This window comes from Salvelinus fontinalis, chromosome 8 (assembly GCF_029448725.1).
Source record: "Salvelinus fontinalis isolate EN_2023a chromosome 8, ASM2944872v1, whole genome shotgun sequence".
In the NCBI taxonomy this organism is placed as follows: Eukaryota; Metazoa; Chordata; class Actinopteri; order Salmoniformes; family Salmonidae; genus Salvelinus; species Salvelinus fontinalis.
Genome location: NC_074672.1, coordinates 42,276,872 through 42,301,601, shown reverse-complemented (window position 1 = coordinate 42,301,601; position 24,730 = coordinate 42,276,872). Strand labels below are relative to the sequence as shown.

At 48.1% G+C, this 24,730-nt stretch overlaps 2 protein-coding genes across 6 annotated transcripts in view; one reads left to right on the top strand and one right to left on the bottom strand.

The window, feature by feature from the left end:
* Positions 1-6,789, top strand: part of LOC129861270 (syntaphilin-like) — a 50,057-nt gene extending 43,268 nt beyond the window's left edge. For all 5 annotated transcript variants that reach the window (XM_055932545.1, XM_055932544.1, XM_055932542.1 and 2 more), the window contains one exon: positions 365-6,789. In XM_055932545.1, coding sequence (XP_055788520.1) covers positions 365-2,300 — 1,936 coding nt within the window. In that variant the 3' untranslated portion in view covers positions 2,301-6,789. The remainder of the gene's footprint in view (positions 1-364) is intronic.
* A 764-nt stretch (positions 6,790-7,553) lies between these two features.
* LOC129861273 (syntenin-1-like) overlaps positions 7,554-24,730 on the bottom strand; it is a 45,555-nt gene continuing 28,378 nt past the window's right edge. The window contains exons 4-9 of the mRNA XM_055932551.1: positions 14,463-14,563; positions 11,863-12,027; positions 10,917-11,092; positions 10,220-10,391; positions 8,907-8,998; positions 7,554-8,804 (exon numbers count right to left, since the gene is read on the bottom strand). Coding sequence (XP_055788526.1) covers positions 8,750-8,804; positions 8,907-8,998; positions 10,220-10,391; positions 10,917-11,092; positions 11,863-12,027; positions 14,463-14,563 — 761 coding nt within the window. The 3' untranslated portion in view covers positions 7,554-8,749. The remainder of the gene's footprint in view (positions 8,805-8,906; positions 8,999-10,219; positions 10,392-10,916; positions 11,093-11,862; positions 12,028-14,462; positions 14,564-24,730) is intronic.

The window sequence follows — 24,730 nt, the reverse complement described above, 5'->3', positions numbered from 1 at the left end:
TACATTTAGGTTTGAGCATTTTATGTTTTGGAAATATGATGGTCGTTGAAGTTGTAATCAGTAAGCATTTGTATATATATTTGAATGTCAACTGCTACCCCATTCCCATTAAATGACCCTAATAATTCTTTCATTTTGTAATTATGTTGATATATATATGTTTCAAAATGTTTGCCAAATAGATTCATTTGACAATTGCCCCCCATGATTCATTACTAAATCTGTCTCTGTCTGTCTGTCTGTCTGTCTGTCTGTCTGTCTGTCTGTCTGTCTGTCTGTCTCACAACCTTCCTTGTTTATTCTCTGCATTTCTGTCTGTCTGTCTCACAACCTTCCTTGTTTATTCTCTGCATTTCTGTCTCAGGGACTCTGAGATCGATGAGTTGAGGACTCAGTTGTCTCGTATGCAGGAGGACTGGGTTGAAGAGGAGTGTCACCGCGTCGAGACCCAGCTGGCTCTGAAGGAGGCACGCAGGGAGATCCAGCAGCTCAAGGAAGTGGTGGACGTGGTGTGCACCAACCTCAGCTCCAGCGACTCCACCGACACCAGCGTCCAGAAATACTTCCAGGACATCAACGTCCAGAACCACAAGCTGGAGACCCTGCTGCTCAGCATGGAGCTGGCTCAGAACGGGGTGGCCAAGGAGCAAGAGGCTGCTGCTGCAGCACGAGGAGCGGCAGGGTGGGCTGGGGCTGGGAGGCCTGGGACTGCGGGGTCATGGCCTGGAAGTAGTCCCGCTACATCAGGGACTGGATGGGGTGGCTCCAAGAGTCTGTGTGGGTCTTGTGACGGCTCCCCCGCCCGCTCTCTGCCCCATAGCTTCACCTACACCAAGCTGAGCGACCATGCACTGGCTGATAAGAACGGGAACGGCCTTTCAGGGGAGGAGAACCATGACAGTGGCTTTGTGTGCTGTGGGGAGAGTCACAGTGCAGCCAGCAGTCACAGTCACAGTCGCAGTGCAGCCAACAGTCACAGTCGCAGTGCAGCCAGCAGTCACAGGGCAGATCTGCTCCTGGAGGCAGCCTTCCTGTCTGAGGAGACAGCCTCTCTGCTCAGCACCTACTCTCACCTGCCACACTTCTCCAACTACGACAAGCTGTGCCCCGGGAAGGACAGGGTAGCGCCCCTACGCTGTGCCATGGGTGGGGCGGGCAGCCACCCCTGTCTGTCCCACCACCACCTTTACCTGCACCACCCCAGGGAGCAGGCCGTCCAGACAGAGAGCTGCCCCGTCCCCGTGGGGGTTGGCTACGCCTCTGACCTGGACACCATTGCAGAGCGCACGTTCCGCTCTCAGGCCTGCAGCCCCACCTCCACCTGGGTCTCAGACGAGGGAGACGACCTGGACTCGGTTACCATGACGTCAGTCACCACGACAACCCTCACAGCTACAACAGAGGCCGGTCCTGGCCCTCCGTTACCCAGCTCTTCCTGCCTCTCAGTTGATATGCCCTCCCTCTCAGTGGAGGAGGATGGGGAGGCGGTGGGGGAGTTGGAGAGGCAGACAGAGGTAGTGGGGGAGAGTGCCGGGGGGATGGTAGAGGCAGGCAAGCAGGAGGAGGTCAGGGAGATAGATGTAGATAGTCAGAGGGAGGATGTGGAGGTGAGGAATCAGGGAGAGTTGGAGGAGGTGTGGTCGGTGGAGGTGGAGGAGGTGAGGTCGGTGGAGGAGGTGTGGTCAGTGGAGCTGGAGGAGATGAGGTCGGTGGAGGAGGTGTGGTCAGTGGAGCTGGAGGAGATGAGGTCGGTGGAGGTGGTGAGTTCAGTGGAGGGGGAGGAGATGAGGTCGGTGGAGGAGGTGAGGTCAGTGGAGCTGGAGGAGGTGAGGTCAGTGGAGGGGGAGGAGGTGAGATCAGTGGAGCTGGAGGAGGTGATGTCAGTGGAGGAGGTGAGGTCAGTAGAGGAACAGCCCCACACCTCCCAGCCCAGGGGAAGTTTGTTGCAGCAGGAGGAGATCGCTGGGGTGACGGTGGTGGAGGTTGATGATGATGAAGATCAGGCTCAGGGAGCAGTAGGAGGAGAAGAGGAGTCTACCTCGTCTGGGTCTGGACCAGCAGTGAAGAGCTACTGGAGCCGCCACTTCCTGGTTGACCTGCTGGCGGTGGCGGTACCCGTGGTGCCCACGGTGGCATGGCTGTGCCGGGGGCCGCGGGGCGATGCCCTGCCCATTTACCACTTCGGCTCCCTGCTGCGTGGCTGCTGCACCGTGGCCCTCAGCTCTCTGCGCAGGGCCGGAGGCGTTAGGCACTACCCCGCAGGCACGGGTGGGGGAGCCATGGGAGGCACAGAGATCTGAGACAGGCCCCATGACACCCTGGGAGCTGCACACACACAACCCTGCCCTCTCTGGTCCTGGGTCGTCCTCCACCTGATGTACTGGGTAAAGGAATGAGGGGAGGAATGATTCTGAAGACAGGACAGCCTCCTAACGAACCGTATAACTCTCTCCTTTGAGCCTGGCTCCACCTCTTCCACCTCCTCTGCTGGACTGAGAAGAGACACCAGGATGTGTTGAAGTGACACTGAATGGTTGAACTGAATGATTGAATGGACAGGGTGTGATTGATGCTGATTCTAACTTCTCTCTCTAGTGTGCAGGGAGACTGAACGGTCTGTCAGTCTCTGTGTGGTCTCTTCATTGGTTCAGTTCAATTTTGACTCGTGGTGTGTAAGTATATGTGCACACGACGTGTGTGTGAGTGTGTTGCGTATGTGTTCTTCTCTGTTGTGTCGATGTGTAGCCAAGCACCTGGATGTCTGAAGGCAATCACAGCCATAGCTGTGCAGTAGATGGTATGCTCATTTAGGAGTGAATGATGGGACATATGGCCTTTCCCCCCTAAAGATACCAGGCAAGCTGCTGCTGTACATTTCTGCTTCCTGTCACTGGTGTCCTAGATTAACAATCACTCTTGTAGCATTCAGTCCATGTCCACGGTCCAAGAGTTAGTCATTCCAGACCCATGAACCGGAAATATCTCAAGAAGGAATCATTTATAGAGATAAAATTATTTCAAAACAAAGTTTATTGTCCTGTTAAAAATAGGAGAAAAAAAAGTATTATGGACTTGGTGTGAGGATTGTCACGGTAATCTGTTGTTATTTGAAAGTTTGCATTGAAATCAAATTATGACTTGAGTTGGCAGGATTTGAGTGTCTTGTTATTTTGGGCTGTAATGAATGGAAGGTCGTTGAGATGTAAAATAATTGAAAGGCTGAGAAATCAGACGCTGTACTGTAATGTTTTGGTATTAGTCTCTGTTGGGGACTAATGAACTGACGTCCTAAAGATTGTGATGCAACCAGCGAGAACAGTCCTTTGAGTTGAAGTATATTGAGTTGTTCAGAGAGGAAACTGGAATAGATCTTGTCATTTCTTTAGTCATCCGTTCTCCATTTTGTTCTGCACTATTATTCACTTTATGAAGTTAAGCAATCCCATTTTCCCCAATTGCTTGAAGTCAAGTTTGTCTTTCCAAAGTCTAATACGTCCAGTTTATTTATTTATTTTGTACCCCTTTTTCTTCCCAATTTCATGGTATCCAAATTGGTAGTTAGTCTTGTCTCATTGCTGCAACTCCCGTACGGACTTGGAAGAGGCGAAGGTCGAGAGCCGTGCGTCCTCCGAAACACAAACCAACCAAGCCGCACTGCTTCTTGACACAATACCCACTTAACCCGGAAGCAAGCCGCTCCAATGTGTCAGCGTGCACTGAGCCCGGCCCGCCACAGGAGTCGCTAGTGCGCGATGGGACAAGGACATCCCTGCCGGCCAAACCCTCCCCTAACCCAGACCAATTGTAAGCCGCGACCGCGACCCAGAATCTCTAGTGGCACAGCTAGCACTGCAATGCAGTGCCTTAGACCACTGCGCCACTCGGGAGGCCTTATGTCCACATTTTTGTTTGTGTGCAATATCATTGTGATATTCCATAACTATTCCATAACTGTATTATGGAATACGTTTCCAAAGCAAAAGTGAAATAATCATCTGTAACCAAGAAACAGTTTAATTTAATTTAGATTGTAGCATAGTTGAAGATCCTGACCGTTACAGGCCATTTACCTTTGACTGCTGAGAAACAGCTGCCTTCCATGACTTTCTTTCTTGTACACAATAGTGTTTTACTGCTTCCTGTAAGGTGTGCTGGATGTGCATTCATGTGGTTGCTCTGTAATTCCTGTTATTTTCTGCTGCTTGACAATCCCTGCTCTGCGTGGTTTCGCTTATTTAACCTCTTCGCTATGACTTCCAGCACTTATGAGTAGAAAATCACAAGCAGCAATGACAAAATAGATTGGCTGATGAATGAATGAACTGCTTGAAGGCCTCTTTACACACGTTTCACTACTGTTGTCACGTCTTGTGCTTTTACAGCAGATATGAACAACTTCCACAGCCCTGTTGGGATTTGTAATATGACTCGATATTCTGGGTTGCTGTAATTTCTCCCCCTTCATGTATCATCATCATTACCTATGAATGCCCCCCCCCCCCCCTGTCCTTTTGTGAGGCCTGCAGGGTAAGGCCTCTAAATGTTTAATTAAAAGCCATATTCCTTCCTGTGAGGGAACGTGTTTGAGAATATCTCTAGCAGAATCCCAATCAATGAAAGTATAGTGTGAGTGATCATCATATTGATATGCATTTATAGACGGACTCAGCTGTAGTCTCCCCGACAGAACATGACGTGTAGGGCCAACCTCACTCAGGCTGGGAGTTAATGGTCCTGACGTGTAGGGCCAACCTCACTCAGGCTGGGAGTTCTTGGTCCTGTCGTGTAGGGCCAACCTCACTCAGGCTGGGAGTTCTTGGTCCTGCTGTGTAGGGCCAACCTCACTCTGGCTGGGAGTTATTGGTCCTGCCGTGTAGGGCCAACCTCACTCAGGCTGGGAGTTCTTGGTCCTGCCGTGTAGGGCCAACCTCACTCAGGCTGGTAGTTATTGGTCCTGACGACGTGTAGGGCTAACCTCACTCAGGCTGGGAGTTCTTGGTCCTGCCGTGTAGGGCCAACCTCACTCAGGCTGGGAGTTCTTGGTCCTGCCGTGTAGGGCCAACCTCACTCAGGCTGGGAGTTATTGGTCGATCGTGAGTTCCTGCCCGACTATGACTAGATGCGCAGGCGTTGCATTGCGTCAACCAATGGTTGTGTGCCACATCATCAACTGTGCAGTCTTGGCATCAGATTGCTATATCATATGATGTGGTTAGCTGATGTTCTAGACCTAGCCAGACAGTGTGAGATCTGGCATGCATCTGCAATGTAGTCGGGCGGGAACTCGATTATTTTATACGTTTCTTGAGCAATTCACTGGTGTTTTTAAGGAAAAATCCACTCATAAATGTATATCATGGTATTTGTTTCATTAGTCCACTGTTAATACAGTCCCGAAATGTTTTTGCATGTCAGCAGTCAAGTTTACAAGATATTGAACTTTCAAGAAGCAATGTGTCAAAGTAATGTGGCATGTGACACATTGTTTCTTGAATGTCCAATATCTTGTAAACTTGACTGCTGACATGCAAAAACATTTTGGGACCATATCAACAGTGGACAAATAAAATGTAAAAAATATATATATATACATTTGAGGGGATTTTTTTCTCCCTTTAACAGTAAAACACCATCCCTGCACAAAATAAGCTTAATTAACTGTATTGTTTGTGTCTGGGGTGTTCCGGTGATTAAAAGGCTTTTACAGGTAATGCTTATGTTAGAATCACAGTCTGCTAATTGCTTGTTATTGTCCAACAGCTTTTGAAGCATCATGTGATTTCTGATGTTCTGGTGTTGCTAGCATAGCACTAACAAGCCCAGTTCTTTCCATGTCCACTGTTTGATTTCGTAATGCACTGCTATGATGTTAGATAGTGTTATCTGTCCTGTGACTTTTTATTTGGGAATTATTCCCAGTCTCCAGTGGTACCTGTTATTGTGTGAAAATCTTTTAGCATCAACATAGACGATCAGGCTTTATTGGTGGCTCAAAATAACTACTCAAATCACATTTGGAGTCATTGGAGCTCGCATTGGTACATAGTTCATGTAGGGTCATCGCTATATATAGCACCAAACACTGTCAAAATGTTTTAGGAAATTATTTTTGTGAAATGTTGTGACATTGATAAAGGGGTAGCCTATAGTCGTTTGCATTGGAAACTAAATAAGCTAGTCTTTTAACAGGTTTTCCTACTGTGTTACTGTATCCTACATCCATTTCACTCATCTTATTTCACAATATTATTGAAAGATATATTACCTCAGAAATTGTCTTTGTGTTTCATACATTCAACTCCAAGTAGACCTGGTGCACTTTAGTGTTGGTCTGAGACTGGCTGTGTCATTAGCATTGGAAGAGTGAGGCTATAGTCAGATCTGAGATTGTGTGTGTTTCTCTGGGATATAACAGTACAATCTTTGGGGGAAATCATTTGAAGTTCTCCTTATGAGCTATGTGTATTGAATGTGCACTCTTATTTTTTGTTTTTCTTTAATTGTCCGATTATTTGTTCCACGTGTAATGGGATCTATACCCAAGATGGTTGAGTTCTATAATATCTGTACCTGAAGGGTACTTTCCCTCATAAATGCCTTGTATGGGGATAAAACAGCAGTCAATATTAATAGCTGTAGCTAGTTAGATCAATTATCTTTAAATGGAAATTCAATATTTTAATGGCAATAGTAGTGACATCACTGTTCTTCAGTACAGATCCATTTTCACTCCCACCATACTGAATAAAAACCAAATGACTATATTAAAACAGCATGGAGAACAACTGACAGTGGTCTCTTTTTCATCCCTTTCTCTGTTCAGTTACACACCCAGTTCTTACCTAAACGGAGGTCATTTAAAATAGCTGTGGAAAAGGAATGTAATCAAGTTTTGTTGGGGAATTCAAGTTTTAGGTTTTTGTTGGGCTTCCTCCCACTGTTGTGTTCTGTGGAGGAAGCCTATTAAATGATAACGTATGAAATTGGATGTGCAGAAATGTGGCCTCGGAGTCCAGCCCTGCTTTAGGGCAATATCAGCCATAGTGCTTAGCTAATCAAGACGGTCTTTGTACATTTTATTTAATAATTTTTGATGAATCCCTCCAGTTGGGAGACCCATGAGGTGGCGCACAATTGGCACAGAATCATCTGGGTTAGGGGTGGGTTTGGCTAGCTGGGATGTCCTTGTCGTCCATCGCGCTGTAGCAACTCCTTGTGGTGGGCCAGGTGCCTGCACGCTGACCTCTGTCGACCAGCTGTACGGTGTTACCTCAGACACATTGGTGCAGCTGGCTTCCGGGTTAAGCTAGCAGTGTATCGGGATTGTGCTTCAGTGGACGCATGGCTCTCGACCTTCGTCCGTATGGGATTTGTAGCGATGGGACAAGACGATAACTACCAATTGGGAAGTACAATAATAGAATCCAAAGTGTCTAGCTACTTCTTCCTCCAGGCAGGAAATGGGTGTTCTAAACTAGGGTAGACATCTAGTTGACATGTCGAAGGATATATCTTCTGTGAACAAAAGGGAAGGGGACACTGATATAGCAAAATTTAAAATGTGAACAAAATGATTATTTATTTGTTTTACATGAATTATCTTGGGTTACGTTAAATGCAGAAGACATTTCAGTTGTACAACTGACTAGGTATGCCCCTTCCCCTTTACATTCGTATATAAACATTTAGATTCTAGCATTTACAGAATGAATGGCTGTGTTGTTTATCATAGATTACATCAAAATGCAATACAAAACACGCCTCCAAACAAGAAGAGCAATAAAATAACATTCTAATATTAAAAAGAAACTCACCGATCAGGGACCAGATTCACAAAACCTTCAGAAGAAGAAATGTCTTCTTAACTGGCATTTTTTTTCCTTAACTCTGGACTTATGACGAGAGTTAAGCAAAGTTGCTATTCCTCAAAAAGATTATTGGAAATGTTAATGCTTTGTTTCTTAAGTAACTTTTTGGTGAGAATTGTTTTGTGATTCTGAGCCCAGGTCACGTTTTCCATCTTGCTGTGCACATCAGTCAACAAGTATAGGAAATGATTGTTGGAACCCTCGATACGTACATATTAATAACTTCAGTTTCTTGATTACTTTGTGCAAACAAATCCATTCCCAGTTAACTTCTACATACTTCAACAAGAATGTAGTAGTTAATTTTGACTCGACTTGGAACAATAAAAAAAACATTAATGCTTACAGGAAGGACGACTTCTAACAGGAAAGTGCACTTAGTGGGTCCGCCCAGCGTAATGTCCCAGCTGCATAGGGGAACAGGTTTATGATCAACAACCATGGAGATCATTGGCTTTTACAGCATTTTGACACAAAAGGTGAAAGGTCACGAGCCAAATAACCAATAACCATGCTCTTTATGGGGAAGCTCTGGACTCATGATAGTGCGCATGGCTTTAAAACAAAGGTGTACTCGATGCAATGCCACAAACATAATTATAAGAAAACAATACTGGACTACAAGAGTTATCATGTAAAAATAGACAAAAGGGATAGAAGTAGAAAAAGAACTACATCGAATAACAATATTTGAACCATTGAAAAAAAAAAAGGTATATTTAGATTATGCTACGATGAAAGACGAAGGCGGTGACTGTGATACAATAAGTTTTTCAGTACAGAGATCGAGAGCGAGTTGACCCTATTGGCTGTTTCGGGGGCCCAATGGGAACTCTGGAGATTGTAGGCATCCTGCAGGAGACGTGGTCACGTTCCGGCCTTCACACCTCTGGCACAGAGTGATCCATGGCTGACCGCAGCAGACCGCTGGACATTCTAAAAAAAGACAGAAAACACATTTCATTAATCCAAATGATAATAAGTATTCTACCAACCTGAGACTGTATAATGCTATTCCTTAAACTCCTAACTGCTTACCTCTTGACCATGTGTTCGTAGATGAACTTGGGCATGATGGTGATGGTCATGGCTGTAGGAGAGGTGGTCAGGATGTCCTTGATCTGAGCATCCTACACATCAACAAACAGTATTAACATATACTGAGTGGCCAGTTTATTAGGTACACCACTGTTCACAAAACTGGATCGCGAAATACAGACAGTGAGTCACGTGGTCGTGGCTTGCTATAAAAAGCAGGCAGACAGGCATCCAGTTACTGTTAGAATGGACAACACTAGTGACCTAAGCCTCTTTGAGCGTGATATGATCGTCGGTGCCAGGCGCGTCGGATCCAGAATCTCAGAAACGGCCGCTCTCCTGGGCTTTTCACGCACAACAGTGTCTAGGGCATTGGAACTCATCTCTGACCTTACAAGGTCCGGAGCCTGCTGATTTTCTGATAATTCATTGCACACACACCTGGTGTCCCAGGTCTAAAATCAGTCCCTGTTTAGGGAAGGGAACAATGAAGAATATACAGTGGAAGTGGCTTCGAGGTCCAGAGTTGAGTTTGTGGGGTCTAGGTTTTACCGAGAATGGTGCGACAAACAAACATCAGCGGCAGTCCTGTGGGCGAAAACAGCTCGATGATGAGGGAGGTCGAAAGGAAATGGCAAGAATTGTGCAAGCTAACAGGCTGGCCCACGAATCTCGGAACACACACAAACTCGTTGATCCTTGTCACGGATTGGCTATTGCAGCATATATCCACACCGGGTTCCACTCCTATCAGCTAAAAACAAGAAGCGTCTCCAGTGGGCATTAACCAACACTGGACAATTGAGGAGTAGAAAAACACTGCCTGGTCCAACGAATCACAGTTCCTGTTGCGTCATGCTGAGTCAGGATTTGGCCTAGGCAGCGTGAGTACATGGCCCCATCCTGCCTGGTGTCAACGGTACAGGCTGCTGGCGGTGGTGGAATGGTGTGGGGATTGTTTTCCTGTCACGCGTCGATACCAATCGAGCAACGATTGAATGCCACAGTGAATCTGAACGTTGTTGCTGACCCAACATAATAAGAGTCTTTGGGATGAGATGGAATGGGCTGTTGGCAGCATGAATGTGCCCCCATCCAATCTGCAGTGCGTCAGCATGGACCAAGATCCCTGTGGAACGTTTAAGACACCTTGAAGAATCCATGCCCTGAATAATTCAGACTTTTCTGGAGTCAAAGCGGGGGTCCGACCCGGTAATAGACTTAATAAACTGGCCACCGAGTGTACATTCAACTTTGGACACTGATTCATCGTCAGGGAGAAGTCCCCATCAACATTTGAAGTCAAAGCTCACCTTGAGGCCGATAACATTCTGTCCGTTGATCTCACAGATGTAGTGGGCCGTCAGCAGGCCGTTGCGAGCGGCCGAACCATCCTTGACCAGCGAGGTGATGTTGCCCGACTTGAAGATGAACCCAACGTGGCCTGAGCTGTCTTTGTGCATGGTGACAGTACGCTGGAACGGCCTGAAGTCACAAACACAAAGGCTCATGAGGTAGTTAATACTCAAGATGACCACTTCGTAGTAGTACAGTCCAAATCCTCCATTGTTTTTCATCGTGTCCTTTGGTCAGTATGATATTTTGAAAAAAGGCAAACAAATAACCTCTGATTTAATAGCAAAACACTACATGTAGTGTGGTGATATGACCAGCAGGAGGAGCCAGAGCAGTAGTGTTTGTCAGGTTCACAGAGCAACTAAGAACATTTTTACACTCCACCTACTCTAACATTCTCTCTTAACGACCGGACATATTGATGAACATCAACACCTCATGACATAATCCAAGGAACTACACCAAACTGATCAGACCGGACTACACTGTGGCCCTGCGTCGTCCGGGGAAGGGGAGGGTGTGGCCGGGTTAGGGGAGGGTGTGGCCGGGTTAGGGCCGTCATTGTAAAATAAGAATTTGTTCTTAAACTGACTTGCCTAGTTAAATAAATAAAATAGTATCTGCATGAAATAACGGTGGTCGTCACCTCCTTACCTGTCCCGGACAATGAGCTCGATGCGGGTCTCCGCAGCAACCTTCAGGGCTTTGTGGGCCTTGTCCAGGCTCCAGCCAGCACAGTTCTGCCCGTTGATCTGGAGGACCTGGTCCCCGAAGCGCAGGCCCCCCAGGGCGGCCGGGGAGTTGGCCTGAACCAGCTGGATAAACACGCCCTGAGGAGACGGATGAATAACCGTAATCTGTAGTCTGGGTTGAGGACAGATGAATAACCGTAATCTGTAGTCTGGGTTGAGGACAGATGAATAACCGTAATCTGTAGTCTGGGTTGAGGACAGATAGCTAACCGTAATCTGTAGTCTGGGTTGAGGACAGATGAATAACCGTAATCTGTAGTCTGGGTTGAGGACGGATGAATAACCGTAATCTGTAGTCTGGGTTGAGGACAGATAGCTAACCGTAATCTGTAGTCCGGGTTGAGGACAGATGAATAACCGTAATCTGTAGTCTGGGTTGAGGACAGATAGCTAACCGTAATCTGTAGTCCGGGTTGAGGACAGATGAATAACCGTAATCTGTAGTCTGGGTTGAGGACAGATAGCTAACCGTAATCTGTAGTCTGGTTTGAGGACAGATGAATAACCGTAATCTGTAGTCTGGGTTGAGGACAGATAGCTAACCGTAATCTGTAGTCTGGGTTGAGGACAGATGAATAACCGTAATCTGTAGTCTGGGTTGAGGACAGATGAATAACCGTAATCTGTAGTCTGGGTTGAGGACAGATGAATAACCGTAATCTGTAGTCTGGGTTGAGGACAGATGAATAACCGTAATCTGTAGTCTGGGTTGAGGACAGATTAATAACCGTAATCTGTAGTCTGGGTTGAGGACAGATGAATAACCGTAATCTGTAGTCTGGGTTGAGGACAGATAGGAAGCCTAATTTACCACCAGACTACAGATTAGGGATATGATAATGACTCACATTGTCGATGGCTCTTAGCCTCAGGCCGACCTTCCTATCTTGGTCCTTACAGAGGATGATCTCACGCAGGCCGGGACGGATCTCTGCCCTCTTGATGCCCAAGTCTGACCCCGTCACGGGACACACCATGCCACTGATGCCCATGCCAGAGGACACCGCCACCTGCTATGGAGAGAAAGAGGTGATATTAAGATAAGAGAGGGCAGAGATTGGAAAATAGATGAGAGTAGAACGTTACCATCAAAAAGCCGTTGGAACGTTACCATCAACAAGCCGTTGGAGACGGAACGTTACCATCAACAAGCCGTTGGAGACGGAACGTTACCATCAACAAGCCGTTGGAACGTTACCATCAACAAGCCGTTGGAACGTTACCATCAACAAGCAGTTGGAGACGGAACGTTACCATCAACAAGCAGTTGGAGACGGAACGCTACCATCAACAAGCAGTTGGAACGTTACCATCAACAAGCAGTTGGAGACGGAACGTTACCATCAACAAGCAGTTGGAGACGGAACGCTACCATCAACAAGCAGTTGGAGACGGAACGCTACCATCAACAAGCAGTTGGAGACGGAACGCTACCATCAACAAGCAGTTGGAGACGGAACGCTACCATCAACAAGCAGTTGGAGACGGATCGTTACCATCAACAAGCAGTTGGAGACGGAACGTTACCATCAACAAGCAGTTGGAACGTTACCATCAACAAGCAGTTGGAGACGGATCGTTACCATCAACAAGCAGTTGGAGACGGAACGCTACCATCAACAAGCAGTTGGAGACGGAACGCTACCATCAACAAGCAGTTGGAGACGGAACGCTACCATCAACAAGCCGTTGGAACGTTACCATCAACAAGCCGTTGGAACGTTACCATCAACAAGCCGTTGGAGACGGATCGTTACCATCAACAAGCCGTTGGAGACGGAACGTTACCATCAACAAGCCGTTGGAGACGGATCGTTACCATCAACAAGCCGTTGGAGACGGATCGTTACCATCAACAAGCCGTTGGAGACGGATCGTTACCATCAACAAGCCGTTGGAGACGGATCGTTACCATCAACAAGCCGTTGGAGACGGATCGTTACCATCAACAAGCAGTTGGAGACGGATCGTTACCATCAACAAGCAGTTGGAGACGGAACGTTACCATCAACAAGCAGTTGGAGACGGATCGTTACCATCAACAAGCAGTTGGAGGCCTCCCGGGTGGCGCAGTGGTCTAGGGCACTGCATCGCAGTGCTAACTGCGCCACCAGAGTCTCTGGGTTCGCCCCCAGGCTCTGTCGCAGCCGGCCGCGACCGGGAGGTCCGTGGGGCGACGCACAATTGGGCTAGCGTCGTCCGGGTTAGGGAGGGTTTGGCCGGTAGGGATTTCCTTGTCTCATCGCGCTCCAACGACTCCTGTGGCGGGCTGGGCGCAGTGCGCGCTAGCCAAGGGGGCCAGGTGCACGGTGTTTCCTCCGACACATTGGTGCGGCTGGCTTCCGGGTTGGAGGTGCGCTGTGTTAAGAACCAGTGCGGCTTGGTTGGGTTGTGCCTCGGAGGACGCATGGCTTTCGACCTTCGTCTCTCCCGAGCCCGTACGGGAGTTGTAGCGATGAGACAAGATAGTAATTAGTAGCGATTGGATACCACGAAAATTGGGGAGAAAAAGGGGATAATTTTTTTAAAATAAAAATAAAATAAAAACAAGCAGTTGGAGACGGATCGTTACCATCAACAAGCAGTTGGAGACGGAATACTACCATCAACAAGCAGTTGGAGACGGATCGTTACCATCAACAAGCAGTTGGAGACGGAACACTACCATCAACAAGCAGTTGGAGACGGAACGCTACCATCAACAAGCAGTTGGAGACGGAACGCTACCATCAACAAGCAGTTGGAGACGGAACGCTACCATCAACAAGCAGTTGGAGACGGAACGCTACCATCAACAAGCAGTTGGAGACGGAACGTTACCATCAACAAGCAGTTGGAGACGGAACGTTACCATCAACAAGCAGTTGGAGACGGAACGTTACCATCAACAAGCAGTTGGAGACGGATCGTTACCATCAACAAGCAGTTGGAGACGGATCGTTACCATCAATAAGCACTGTCCCTCCTGCCCCCCACCCCCCCCCCCCCCCCCCTAAAACCTAGGCTACATGTCTAATTCATGTACAACTCTGACGAACCAAATCAAGCATCTCTCGTGTTGAACCCTGTGGTTTGAATGTATATTTACTAACTACAGTCTGAGTCAGTGTATACACTTCAGAATGTTTCTGTGAAGCAGAGGGAACTTTATCCAGGGCCGTGCGGTGTTCTCCAGAGACCTACAGGATGTGTTGTGTACTGGTGTTAGCTGGCCTGATGGCACTGGGGTCTGCTCTGCTGACGTCTGAGCATCACACAGAGGAAATATCACTCAGTAAAAATAGACCTTACATAATATGACATTCGGGCATCTTATCTCTCACTCAGCCAATGAGGAAATACAGCTGAAATGAGGTCACAACTGACATCCTTCATTTCAGACACATAGGGACACCATCTGACATCAGCGACAAGAAGTAGGCCTAAATCCTCCACACGCACAACTTACATTGTCTGCCATGGGCACCAAGGCCATGTTCCTCTGCACTTCATCACTGTCGAGGCTCAGGCCCATGTACTCTCCCAGCTCCTCCAGGTTCGGGTACAGGGCTAGGAGTGAACAACACACAGTTAATATATCAACAAAAAGAAATCACATGTTATTGGTCACACGCACCTAGTAGACCGTACAGTGAAATTCTGACTTCCAAGCCCTTAAATCACATGTTATTGGTCACACGCACCTAGTAGACCATACAGTGAAATGCTTACTTCCAAGCCCTTAAATCACATGTTATTGGTCACACGCACCTAGTAGACCATACAGTGAAATGCTTACTTCCAAGCCCTTAACCAACAATAAAGTTTTACAGGGTGTTACGGTACTGAGTCAATGTGGAGGCTATATACAGGGGGTACCGGTACAGAGTCAATGTGGAGGCTTTATACAGGGTGTACTGGTACAGAGTCAATGTGGAGGCTTTATACAGGGGGTACTGGTACAGAGTCAATGTGGAAGCTTTATACAGGGGGTACCGGTACAGAGTCAGTGGAGGCTATATACAGGGGGTACCGGTACAGAGTCAATGTGGAGGCTATATACAGGGGGTACCGGTACAGAGTCAATGTGGAAGGCTATATACAGGGGGTACCGGTACAGAGTCAATGTAGAGGCTATATACAGGGGGTACCGGTACAGAGTCAATGTGGAGGCTATATACAGGGGGTACCGGTACAGAGTCAATGTGGAGGCTATATACAGGGGGTACCGGTACAGAGTCAATGTGGAGGCTATATACAGGGGGTACCGGTACAGAGTCAATGTGGAGGCTATATACAGGGGGTACCGGTACAGAGTCAATGTGGAGGCTATATACAGGGGGTACCGGTACAGAGTCAATGTGGAGGCTATATACAGGGGGTACCGGTACAGAGTCAATGTGGAGGCTATATACAGGGGGTACCGGTACAGAGTCAATGTGGAGGCTTTATACAGGGGGTACCGGTACAGAGTCAATGTGGAGGCTTTATACAGGGGGTACCGGTACAGAGTCAATGTGGAGGCTATATACAGGGGGTACAGGGTCAATGTGGAGGCTATATACAGGGGGTACCGGTACAGAGTCAATGTGGAGGCTATATATAGGGGGTACCGGTACAGAGTCAATGTGGAGGCTATATACAGGGTGTTACGGTACTGAGTCAATGTGGAGGCTTTATACAGGGTGTACTGGTACAGAGTCAATGTGGAGGCTTTATACAGGGGGTACTGGTACAGAGTCAATGTGGAGGCTTAATATACAAGTGGGGAACCGGTACAGAGTCAATGTGGAGGCTATATACAGGGGGTACCGGTACAGAGTCAATGTGGAGGCTATATACAGGGGGTACCGGTACAGAGTCAATGTGGAGGCTATATACAGGGGGTACCGGTACAGAGTCAATGTGGAGGCTTTATACAGGGGGTACCGGTACAGAGTCAATGTGGAGGCTTTATACAGGGGGTACCGGTACAGAGTCAATGTGGAGGCTATATTCAGGGGGTACCGGTACAGAGTCAATGTGGAGGCTATATACAGGGGGTACCGGTACAGAGTCAATGTGGAAGGCTATATTCAGGGGGTACCGGTACAGAGTCAATGTGGAGGCTATATACAGGGGGCACCGGTACAGAGTCAATGTGGAGGCTATATACAGGGGGTACCGGTACAGAGTCAATGTGGAGGCTATATACAGGGGGTACCGGTACAGAGTCAATGTGAAGGGGCACTGGTTAGTCGAGGTAATGATAATATGTACATGTAGGTAGAGGTAAAGTGACTATGCATAGATAATAAACAGAGTAGCAGCAGCGTAAAAAATAGGTGGGGGGGGGGGGCAATGCAAATAGTCGAGGTAGCCATTTGATTAGCTGTTCAGGAGTCTTATGGCTTGGGGATAGAAGTTGTTAAGAAGATTTTTGGACCAGTACCGCTTGCCGTGTGGTAGCAGAGAGAACAGTCTATGACTTGGGTGGCTGGAGTCTGTCAATTTTTTGGGGCCTTCCTCTGACACCGCCTGGTATAGAGATCCTGGATGGCAGGAAGCTTGGCCCCAGTGATGTACTGGGCCGTATGCACTACCCTCTCTAGCGCCTTGCGGTCGGAGGCCGAGCAGTTGCCAAACTAGGCGGTGATGCAACCAGTCAGGATGCTCTCCATGGTGCAGCAGTATAACTTTTTGAGGAGCTGAGGACCCATGCCAAACCTTTTCAGTCTCCTGAAGGGGAATAGGCGTTGTTGTGCCCTCTTCACGATTGTCATGGTGTGTTTGGACCATGAAAGTTTGTTGGACACCAAGGAACTTGAAGCTCTCAACCTGCTCCACTACAGCCCCTTAATGATGGTGTTGGAGTCGTGCTTGACCACGCAGTCATGGGTGAACAGGGAGTACAGGAGGGGACTGAGCATGCACCCCTGAGGGGCCCCCATGTTGAAGATCAGCGTGGCAGATGTGTTATTACCTACTCTTACCACCTGGGGGCGGCCCGTCAGGAAGTCCAGGATCCAGTTGCAAAGGGAGGTGTTTAGTCCCTGGGTCCTTAGATCATCACTAAGCTAAGGACCCTGTAGTTCATGATCCTCTGTAGCTCAGTTGGTAGAGCATGGTCCTCTGTAGTTGGTAGAACATGGTCCTCTGCAGTTCAGTTGGTAGGGCATGGTCCTCTGCAGTTCAGTTGGTAGGGCATGGTCCTCTGCAGTTCAGTTGGTAGGGCATGGTCCTCTGCAGTTCAGTTGGTAGGGCATGGTCCTCTGCAGTTCAGTTGGTAGGGCATGGTCCTCTGCAGTTCAGTTGGTAGGGCATGGTCCTCTGCAGTTCAGTTAGTAGGGCATGGTCCTCTGCAGTTCAGTTAGTAGGGCATGGTCCTCTGCAGTTCAGTTAGTAGGGCATGGTCCTCTGCAGTTCAGTTAGTAGGGCATGGTCCTCTGCAGTTCAGTTAGTAGGGCATGGTCCTCTGCAGTTCAGTTAGTAGGGCATGGTCCTCTGCAGTTCAGTTAGTAGGGCATGGTCCTCTGCAGTTCAGTTAGTAGGGCATGGTCCTCTGCAGTTCAGTTAGTAGGGCATGGTCCTCTGCAGTTCAGTTAGTAGGGCATGGTCCTCTGCAGTTCAGTTAGTAGGGCATGGTCCTCTGCAGTTCAGTTAGTAGGGCATGGTCCTCTGCAGTTCAGTTAGTAGGGCATGGTCCTCTGCAGTTCAGTTAGTAGGGCATGGTCCTCTGCAGTTCAGTTAGTAGGGCATGGTCCTCTGCAGTTCAGTTAGTAGGGCATGGTCCTCTGCAGTTCAGTTAGTAGGGCATGGTCCTCTGCAGTTCAGTTAGTAGGGCATGGTCCTCTGCAGTTCAGTTAGTAGGGCATGGTCCTCTGCAGTTCAGTTAGTAGGGCATGGTCCTCTGCAGTTCAGTTAGTAGGGCATGGTCCTCTGCAGTTCAGTTAGTAGGGCATGGTCCTCTGCAGTTCAGTTAGTAGGGCATGGTCCTCTGCAGTTCAGTTCCTCAGTACTCTGTTGAAGCACCTTTGGCAGTGAATACAGCCTTGAGTCTTCTTGGGTATGATGCTACAATCTTGGCACACCTGTATTTGGGGAGTTTCTCACATTTTTCTGTGCAGATCCTCTCAAGCTGTCAGGTTGTAGGGGGAGCGTTGCTGCACAGCTATTTTCAGGTCTCTCCAGAGATGTTCGGTCGGGTTCAAGTCCAGGCTCTGGCTGGAACACTCAAGGACAATCAGAGACTTGTCCCGAAGCCACTCCTCCGTTGTCTTGGCTGTGTGCTTAGGGTCGTTTCTTCTGTTGGAAGGTGAACCTTCGCCCCAGTCTGAGGTCCTGAGCGCTCTGGATCAGGGTTTTCATCAAGGATTTCTCTGTCCATCTTTCCCTCGATCCTGACTAGTCTCCCAGACTCTGCCTCTGAAAAACGTCCGCACAGCATGATGCTGCCACCACCATGCTTCACTGTAGGGATGGTGCCAGGTTACCTCCAGACGTGACGCTTGGCATTCAGGCCAAAGAGTTCAATCTTGGTTTCATCAGACCAGAGAATCTTGTTTCTCATGGTCTGAGAGTCCTTTAGGTGCCTTTTGGCAAACTCCAAGCGGGCTGTCATGTGCCTTCTACTGAGGAGTAGCTTTCGCCTGGCAACTCTACCATAAAGGCCTGATTGGTGGAGTGCTGCAGAGATGGTTGTCCTTCTAGAGTTTCTCCCATCTCCACAGAGGAACTCTAGAGCTCTTTCAGAGTGACCATTGGGTTCTTAGTCACCTCCCTGACCAAGGCCCTTCTCCCCTGATTGCACAGTTTGGCCGGGCGGCCAGCTCTAGGAGTCTTGATGGTTCCAAACTTCTTTCTTTTAAGAATGATGGCGGCCACTGTGTCCTTGGGGACCTTCGATGCTGCAGGCATTTTTTGTTGTTCTTCCCCAGATCTTTGTGCCTCGACACAATCCTGTCTCGGAGCTCTACAGACAACTCCTTCCACCTCATGGCTTGGTTTTTGCTCAGACATGCAACCTTTCCAAATCATGTCCAATCAATTGAATTTACCACAGGTGGATGCCAATCAAGTTGTAGAAACATCTAAAATGATCAATAGAAAACAGGATGCACCCGAGCTCAATTTCGAGTCTCAGAGCAAAGGGTCTGAATACTTATGTAAATAAAGTATTTCTGTTTTTTATTTTTAATAAAAACAATGTTTTTGCTTTGTCATTATGGGCTAGTGTGTAGATTGATGAAATTGTTTTTTAAATCCATTTTAGAATAAGGCTGTAACAAAATGTGGAAAAAGGAAATTGGTCTGACTACTTTCCAAATGCACTGTAAATCCCAAGTATGTTTACGGTCAACATCAAAGGTTTACGGCCGGCGCTACTAAAGGTTTACGGCCGGCGCTACTAAAGGTTTACGGCCGGCGCTACTAAAGGTTTACGGCCGGCGCTACTAAAGGTTTACGGCCGGCGCTACTAAAGGTTTACGGCCGACGTTACTAAAGGTTTACGGCCGACGTTACTAAAGGTTTACGGCCGACGTTACTAAAGGTTTACGGCCGACGTAACTAAAGGTTTACGGCCGACGTTACTAAAGGTTTACGGCCGACGTTACTAAAGGTTTACGGCCGACGTTACTAAAGGTTTACGGCCGACGTTACTAAAGGTTTACGGCCGACGTTACTAAAGGTTTACGGACGACGTTACTAAAGGTTTACGGTCGACGTGGACGACATTACTAAAGGTTTACGGTCGACGTGGACGACATTACTAAAGGTTTACGGTCGACGTGGACGACATTACTAAAGGTTTACGGTCGACGTGGACGACGTTACTAAAGGTTTACGGTCGACGTGGACGACGTTACTAAAGGTTTACGGTCGACGTGGACGACGTTACTAAAGGTTTACAGTCGACGTGGACGACATTACTAAAGGTTAACGGTCGACGTGGACGACGTTACTAAAGGTTAACGGTCGACGTGGACGACATTACTAAAGGTTTACAGTCGACGTGGACGACATTACTAAAGGTTTACGGTCGACGTGGACGACATTACTAAAGGTTTACGGTCGACGTGGACAACATTACTAAAGGTTTACAGTCGACGTGGACGACATTACTAAAGGTTTACGGTCGACGTGGACGACATTACTAAAGGTTTACAGTCGACGTGGACGACATTACTAAAGGTTTACGGTCGACGTGGACGACATTACTAAAGGTTTACGGTCGACGTGGACGACATTACTAAAGGTTTACGGTCGACGTGGACGACATTACTAAAGGTTTACAGTCGACGTGGACGACATTACTAAAGGTTTACAGTCGACGTGGACGACATTACTAAAGGTTTACGGTCGACGTGGACGACATTACTAAAGGTTTACGGTCGACGTGGACGACATTAAAGGTTTACAGTCGACGTGGACGACATTACTAAAGGTTTACAGTCGACGTGGACGACATTACTAAAGGTTTACAGTCGACGTGGACGACATTACTAAAGGTTTACAGAAACATCTGGAAGACAAGGTGCATTATGAACACAGTTTATTTTTTACAAATCAAAACAGAATATAATTTTTTTTTTTTAAACAGACTATTACATCTGTAAATCATGTCATTATGAACTCAAATATAATGATGTGAATGCTGAATTTTATTTAATGTGAAATATTTATGATCGTAAAATGTGAAAAACAATAAATATTTATTTTAGGGACAAAGTTTGGGTGGAAAGTTAATAGACACGTGTATACCAAGGCATGTGGGAGATCGACACGATAAGCCAGACAGTCACACACAGCACCTCCACAATAAACAGAAAAAGGCATAGCCTATAGGACACTATTTTTGGTTCAAACTAAGGAATACACATGATTGACACAGAGAACATCCACCCACACGATCCACAGATGCTGTATGGGAGAAGAATTTGCTGTCAGTGATTCAACTAACCACCGCCTACACGCATCATTAGAGGATCTCTTCCTATTGGACAGGAAAAATATATATAAAGACCCCGCACTGCTCAGTCTACGCATTGGTTTGGTTAACACACATACTCATTTAATAATTTAACTATTGGCCTCTCTTCTCACACACAACTACCACTCAGCAAATACAGGATATAAACTGACCTTGGCCTGGTGTAATCTGTAATACCATTACCTCTCAGAGTTGCAGTGCTCTGCCAACCCCAGGGATTTAATTATGTTTCAGTGTTAGTTTCACTCTTTCACTGTCACCTGACCTCACCCCTGGCCCCTACAGATCACCGGGGCTGAGCCTGACGACAACACTGACCTCTACAGATCACCGGGGCTGAGCCTGACGTGTTCTTCTGATAGTGGACTGACACATACAGTATGAGCCTCAGCCTTGGCACATTACCAGAAGTGCAATAATCATTCATGCATCATGATTCACTAGACTAGAACAGGTTGAATACAGGGAATCAGACGTAACACAGCATGGGGACATTTGTTGAGAGATGGTGAGAGGTAAATTAAGAAAATGTAAGAGAGAAGGATTTTTTTTTTAAAGGAGAAAATGAAAGGATATGAAAGTTGAATAACAGAACAGAGGGGGAGGAGGCGCGCGCTATAACAGACCAGAGGAGGCGCGCGCTATAACAGACCAGAGGAGGCGCGCGCTATAACAGACCAGAGGAGGAGGAGGCGCGCGCTATAACAGACCAGAGGAGGAGGAGGCGCGCGCTATAACAGACCAGAGGAGGAGGAGGCGCGCGCTATAACAGAACAGAGGGGGAGGAGGCGCGCGCTATAACAGACCAGAGGAGGAGGAGGCGCGCGCTATAAAAGAACAGAGGGGGAGGAGGCGCGCGCTATAACAGAACAGAGGAGGAGGAGCGCTATAACAGAACAGAGGAGGCGCGCGCTATAACAGACCAGAGGAGGAGGAGGCGCGCGCTATAACAGACCAGAGGGGGAGGAGGCGCGCGCTACAACAGACCAGAGGGGGAGGAGGCGCGCGCTATAACAGACCAGGGGAGGAGGAGGCGCGCGCTATAACAGACCAGAGGAGGAGGAGGCGCGCGCTATAACAGACCAGAGGAGGAGGAGGCGCGCGCTATAACAGACCAGAGGAGGAGGAGGCGCGCGCTATAACAGGACAGAGGAGGTGGTGTGTCATAACAGAACAGAGGTGGTGTGTCATAACAGGACAGAGGAGGTGGTGTGTCATAACAGGACAGAGGAGGTGGTGTGTCATAACAGGACAGAGGAGGTGGTGTGTCATAACAGAACAGAGGAGGTGGTGGTGTGTCATAACAGGACAGAGGAGGTGGTGGTGTGTCATAACAGGACAGAGGAGGTGGTGGTGTGTCATAACAGGACAGAGGAGGTGGTGGTGTGTCATAACAGGACAGAGGAGGTGGTGGTGTGTCATAACAGGACAGAGGAGGTGGTGGTGTGTCATAACAGGACAGAGGAGGTGGTGGTGTGTCATAACAGGACAGAGGAGGTGGTGGTGTGTCATAACAGGACAGAGGAGGTGGTGGTGTGTCATAACAGGACAGAGGAGGTGGTGGTGTGTCATAACAGGACAGAGGAGGTGGTGGTGTGTCATAACAGGACAGAGGAGGTGGTGGTGTGTCATAACAGGACAGAGGAGGTGGTGGTGTGTCATAACAGGACAGAGGAGGTGGTGGTGTGTCATAACAGGACAGAGGAGGTGGTGGTGTGTCATAACAGGACAGAGGAGGAGGTGGTGTGTAATAACAGGACAGAGGAGGTGGTGTGTAATAACAGGACAGAGGAGGAGGTGTGTAATAACAGGACAGAGGAGGAGGTGGTGTGTAATAACAGGACAGAGGAGGAGGTGGTGTGTAATAACAGGACAGAGGAGGAGGTGTAATAACAGGACAGAGGAGGAGGTGTAATAACAGGACAGAGGAGGAGGTGGTGTGTCATAACAGGACAGAGGAGGTGGTGGTGTGTCATAACCGGACAGAGGAGGAGGTGGTGTGTCATAACAGAACAGAGGTGGTGTGTCATAACAGAACAGAGGAGGAGGTGATGTGTCATAACAGAACAGAGGAGGAGGTGGTGTGTCATAACAGAACAGAGGAGGAGGTGGTGTGTCATAACAGAACAGAGGAGGTGGTGTGTCATAACAGAACAGAGGAGGTGGTGTGTCATAACAGGACAGAGGAGGAGGTGGTGTGTAATGACAGAACAGAGGAGGAGGTGGTGTGTAATGACAGAACAGAGGAGGAGGTGGTGTGTAATAACAGGACAGAGGAGGAGGTGGTGTGTAATAACAGGACAGAGGAGGAGGAGGTGTGTAATAACAGAACAGAGGAGGAGGTGTAATAACAGGACAGAGGTGGTGGTGTGTAATAACAGGACAGAGGAGGAGGTGTAATAACAGGACAGAGGAGGAGGTGTAATAAAAGGACAGAGGAGGTGGTGGTGTGTCATAACCGGACAGAGGAGGAGGTGGTGTGTCATAACAGAACAGAGGTGGTGTGTCATAACAGAACAGAGGAGGAGGTGGTGTGTCATAACAGAACAGAGGAGGAGGTGGTGTGTCATAACAGAACAGAGGAGGAGGTGGTGTGTCATAACAGAACAGAGGAGGAGGTGGTGTGTCATAACAGAACAGAGGTGGTGTGTCATAACAGGACAGAGGTGGTGTGTCATAACAGGACAGAGGAGGTGGTGGTGTGTCATAACAGGACAGAGGAGGTGGTGGTGTGTCATAACAGGACAGAGGAGGTGGTGTGTCATAACAGGACAGAGGTGGTGTGTCATAACAGAACAGAGGAGGAGGTGGTGTGTCATAACAGGACAGAGGAGGAGGTGGTGTGTCATAACAGGACAGAGGAGGAGGTGGTGTGTCATAACAGGACAGAGGAGGAGGTGGTGTGTCATAACAGGACAGAGGAGGAGGAGGTGTGTAATAACAGAACAGAGGAGGAGGAGGTGTGTAATAACAGGACAGAGGAGGAGGTGTAATAACAGGACAGAGGAGGAGGTGGTGTGTCATAACAGGACAGAGGATGAGGAGGTGTGTCATAACAGGACAGAGGAGGAGGTGGTGTGTCATAACAGAACAGAGGAGGAGGTGGTGTGTCATAACAGAACAGAGGAGGAGGTGGTGTGTCATAACAGGACAGAGGTGGTGTGTCATAACAGGACAGAGGAGGTGGTGGTGTGTCATAACAGGACAGAGGTGGTGTGTCATAACAGGACAGAGGTGGTGTGTCATAACAGGACAGAGGTGGTGTGTCATAACAGAACAGAGGAGGAGGTGGTGTGTCATAACAGAACAGAGGAGGAGGTGGTGTGTCATAACAGAACAGAGGAGGAGGTGGTGTGTCATAACAGGACAGAGGAGGTGGTGGTGTGTCATAACAGGACAGAGGAGGTGGTGGTGTGTCATAACAGGACAGAGGAGGTGGTGGTGTGTCATAACAGGACAGAGGAGGTGGTGGTGTGTCATAACAGGACAGAGGAGGTGGTGGTGTGTCATAACAGGACAGAGGAGGTGGTGGTGTGTCATAACAGGACAGAGGAGGTGGTGGTGTGTCATAACAGGACAGAGGAGGTGGTGGTGTGTCATAACAGGACAGAGGAGGTGGTGGTGTGTCATAACAGGACAGAGGAGGAGGTGGTGTGTCATAACAGGACAGAGGAGGTGGTGGTGTGTCATAACAGGACAGAGGAGGAGGTGGTGTGTCATAACAGAACAGAGGAGGAGGTGGTGTGTCATAACAGGACAGAGGTGGT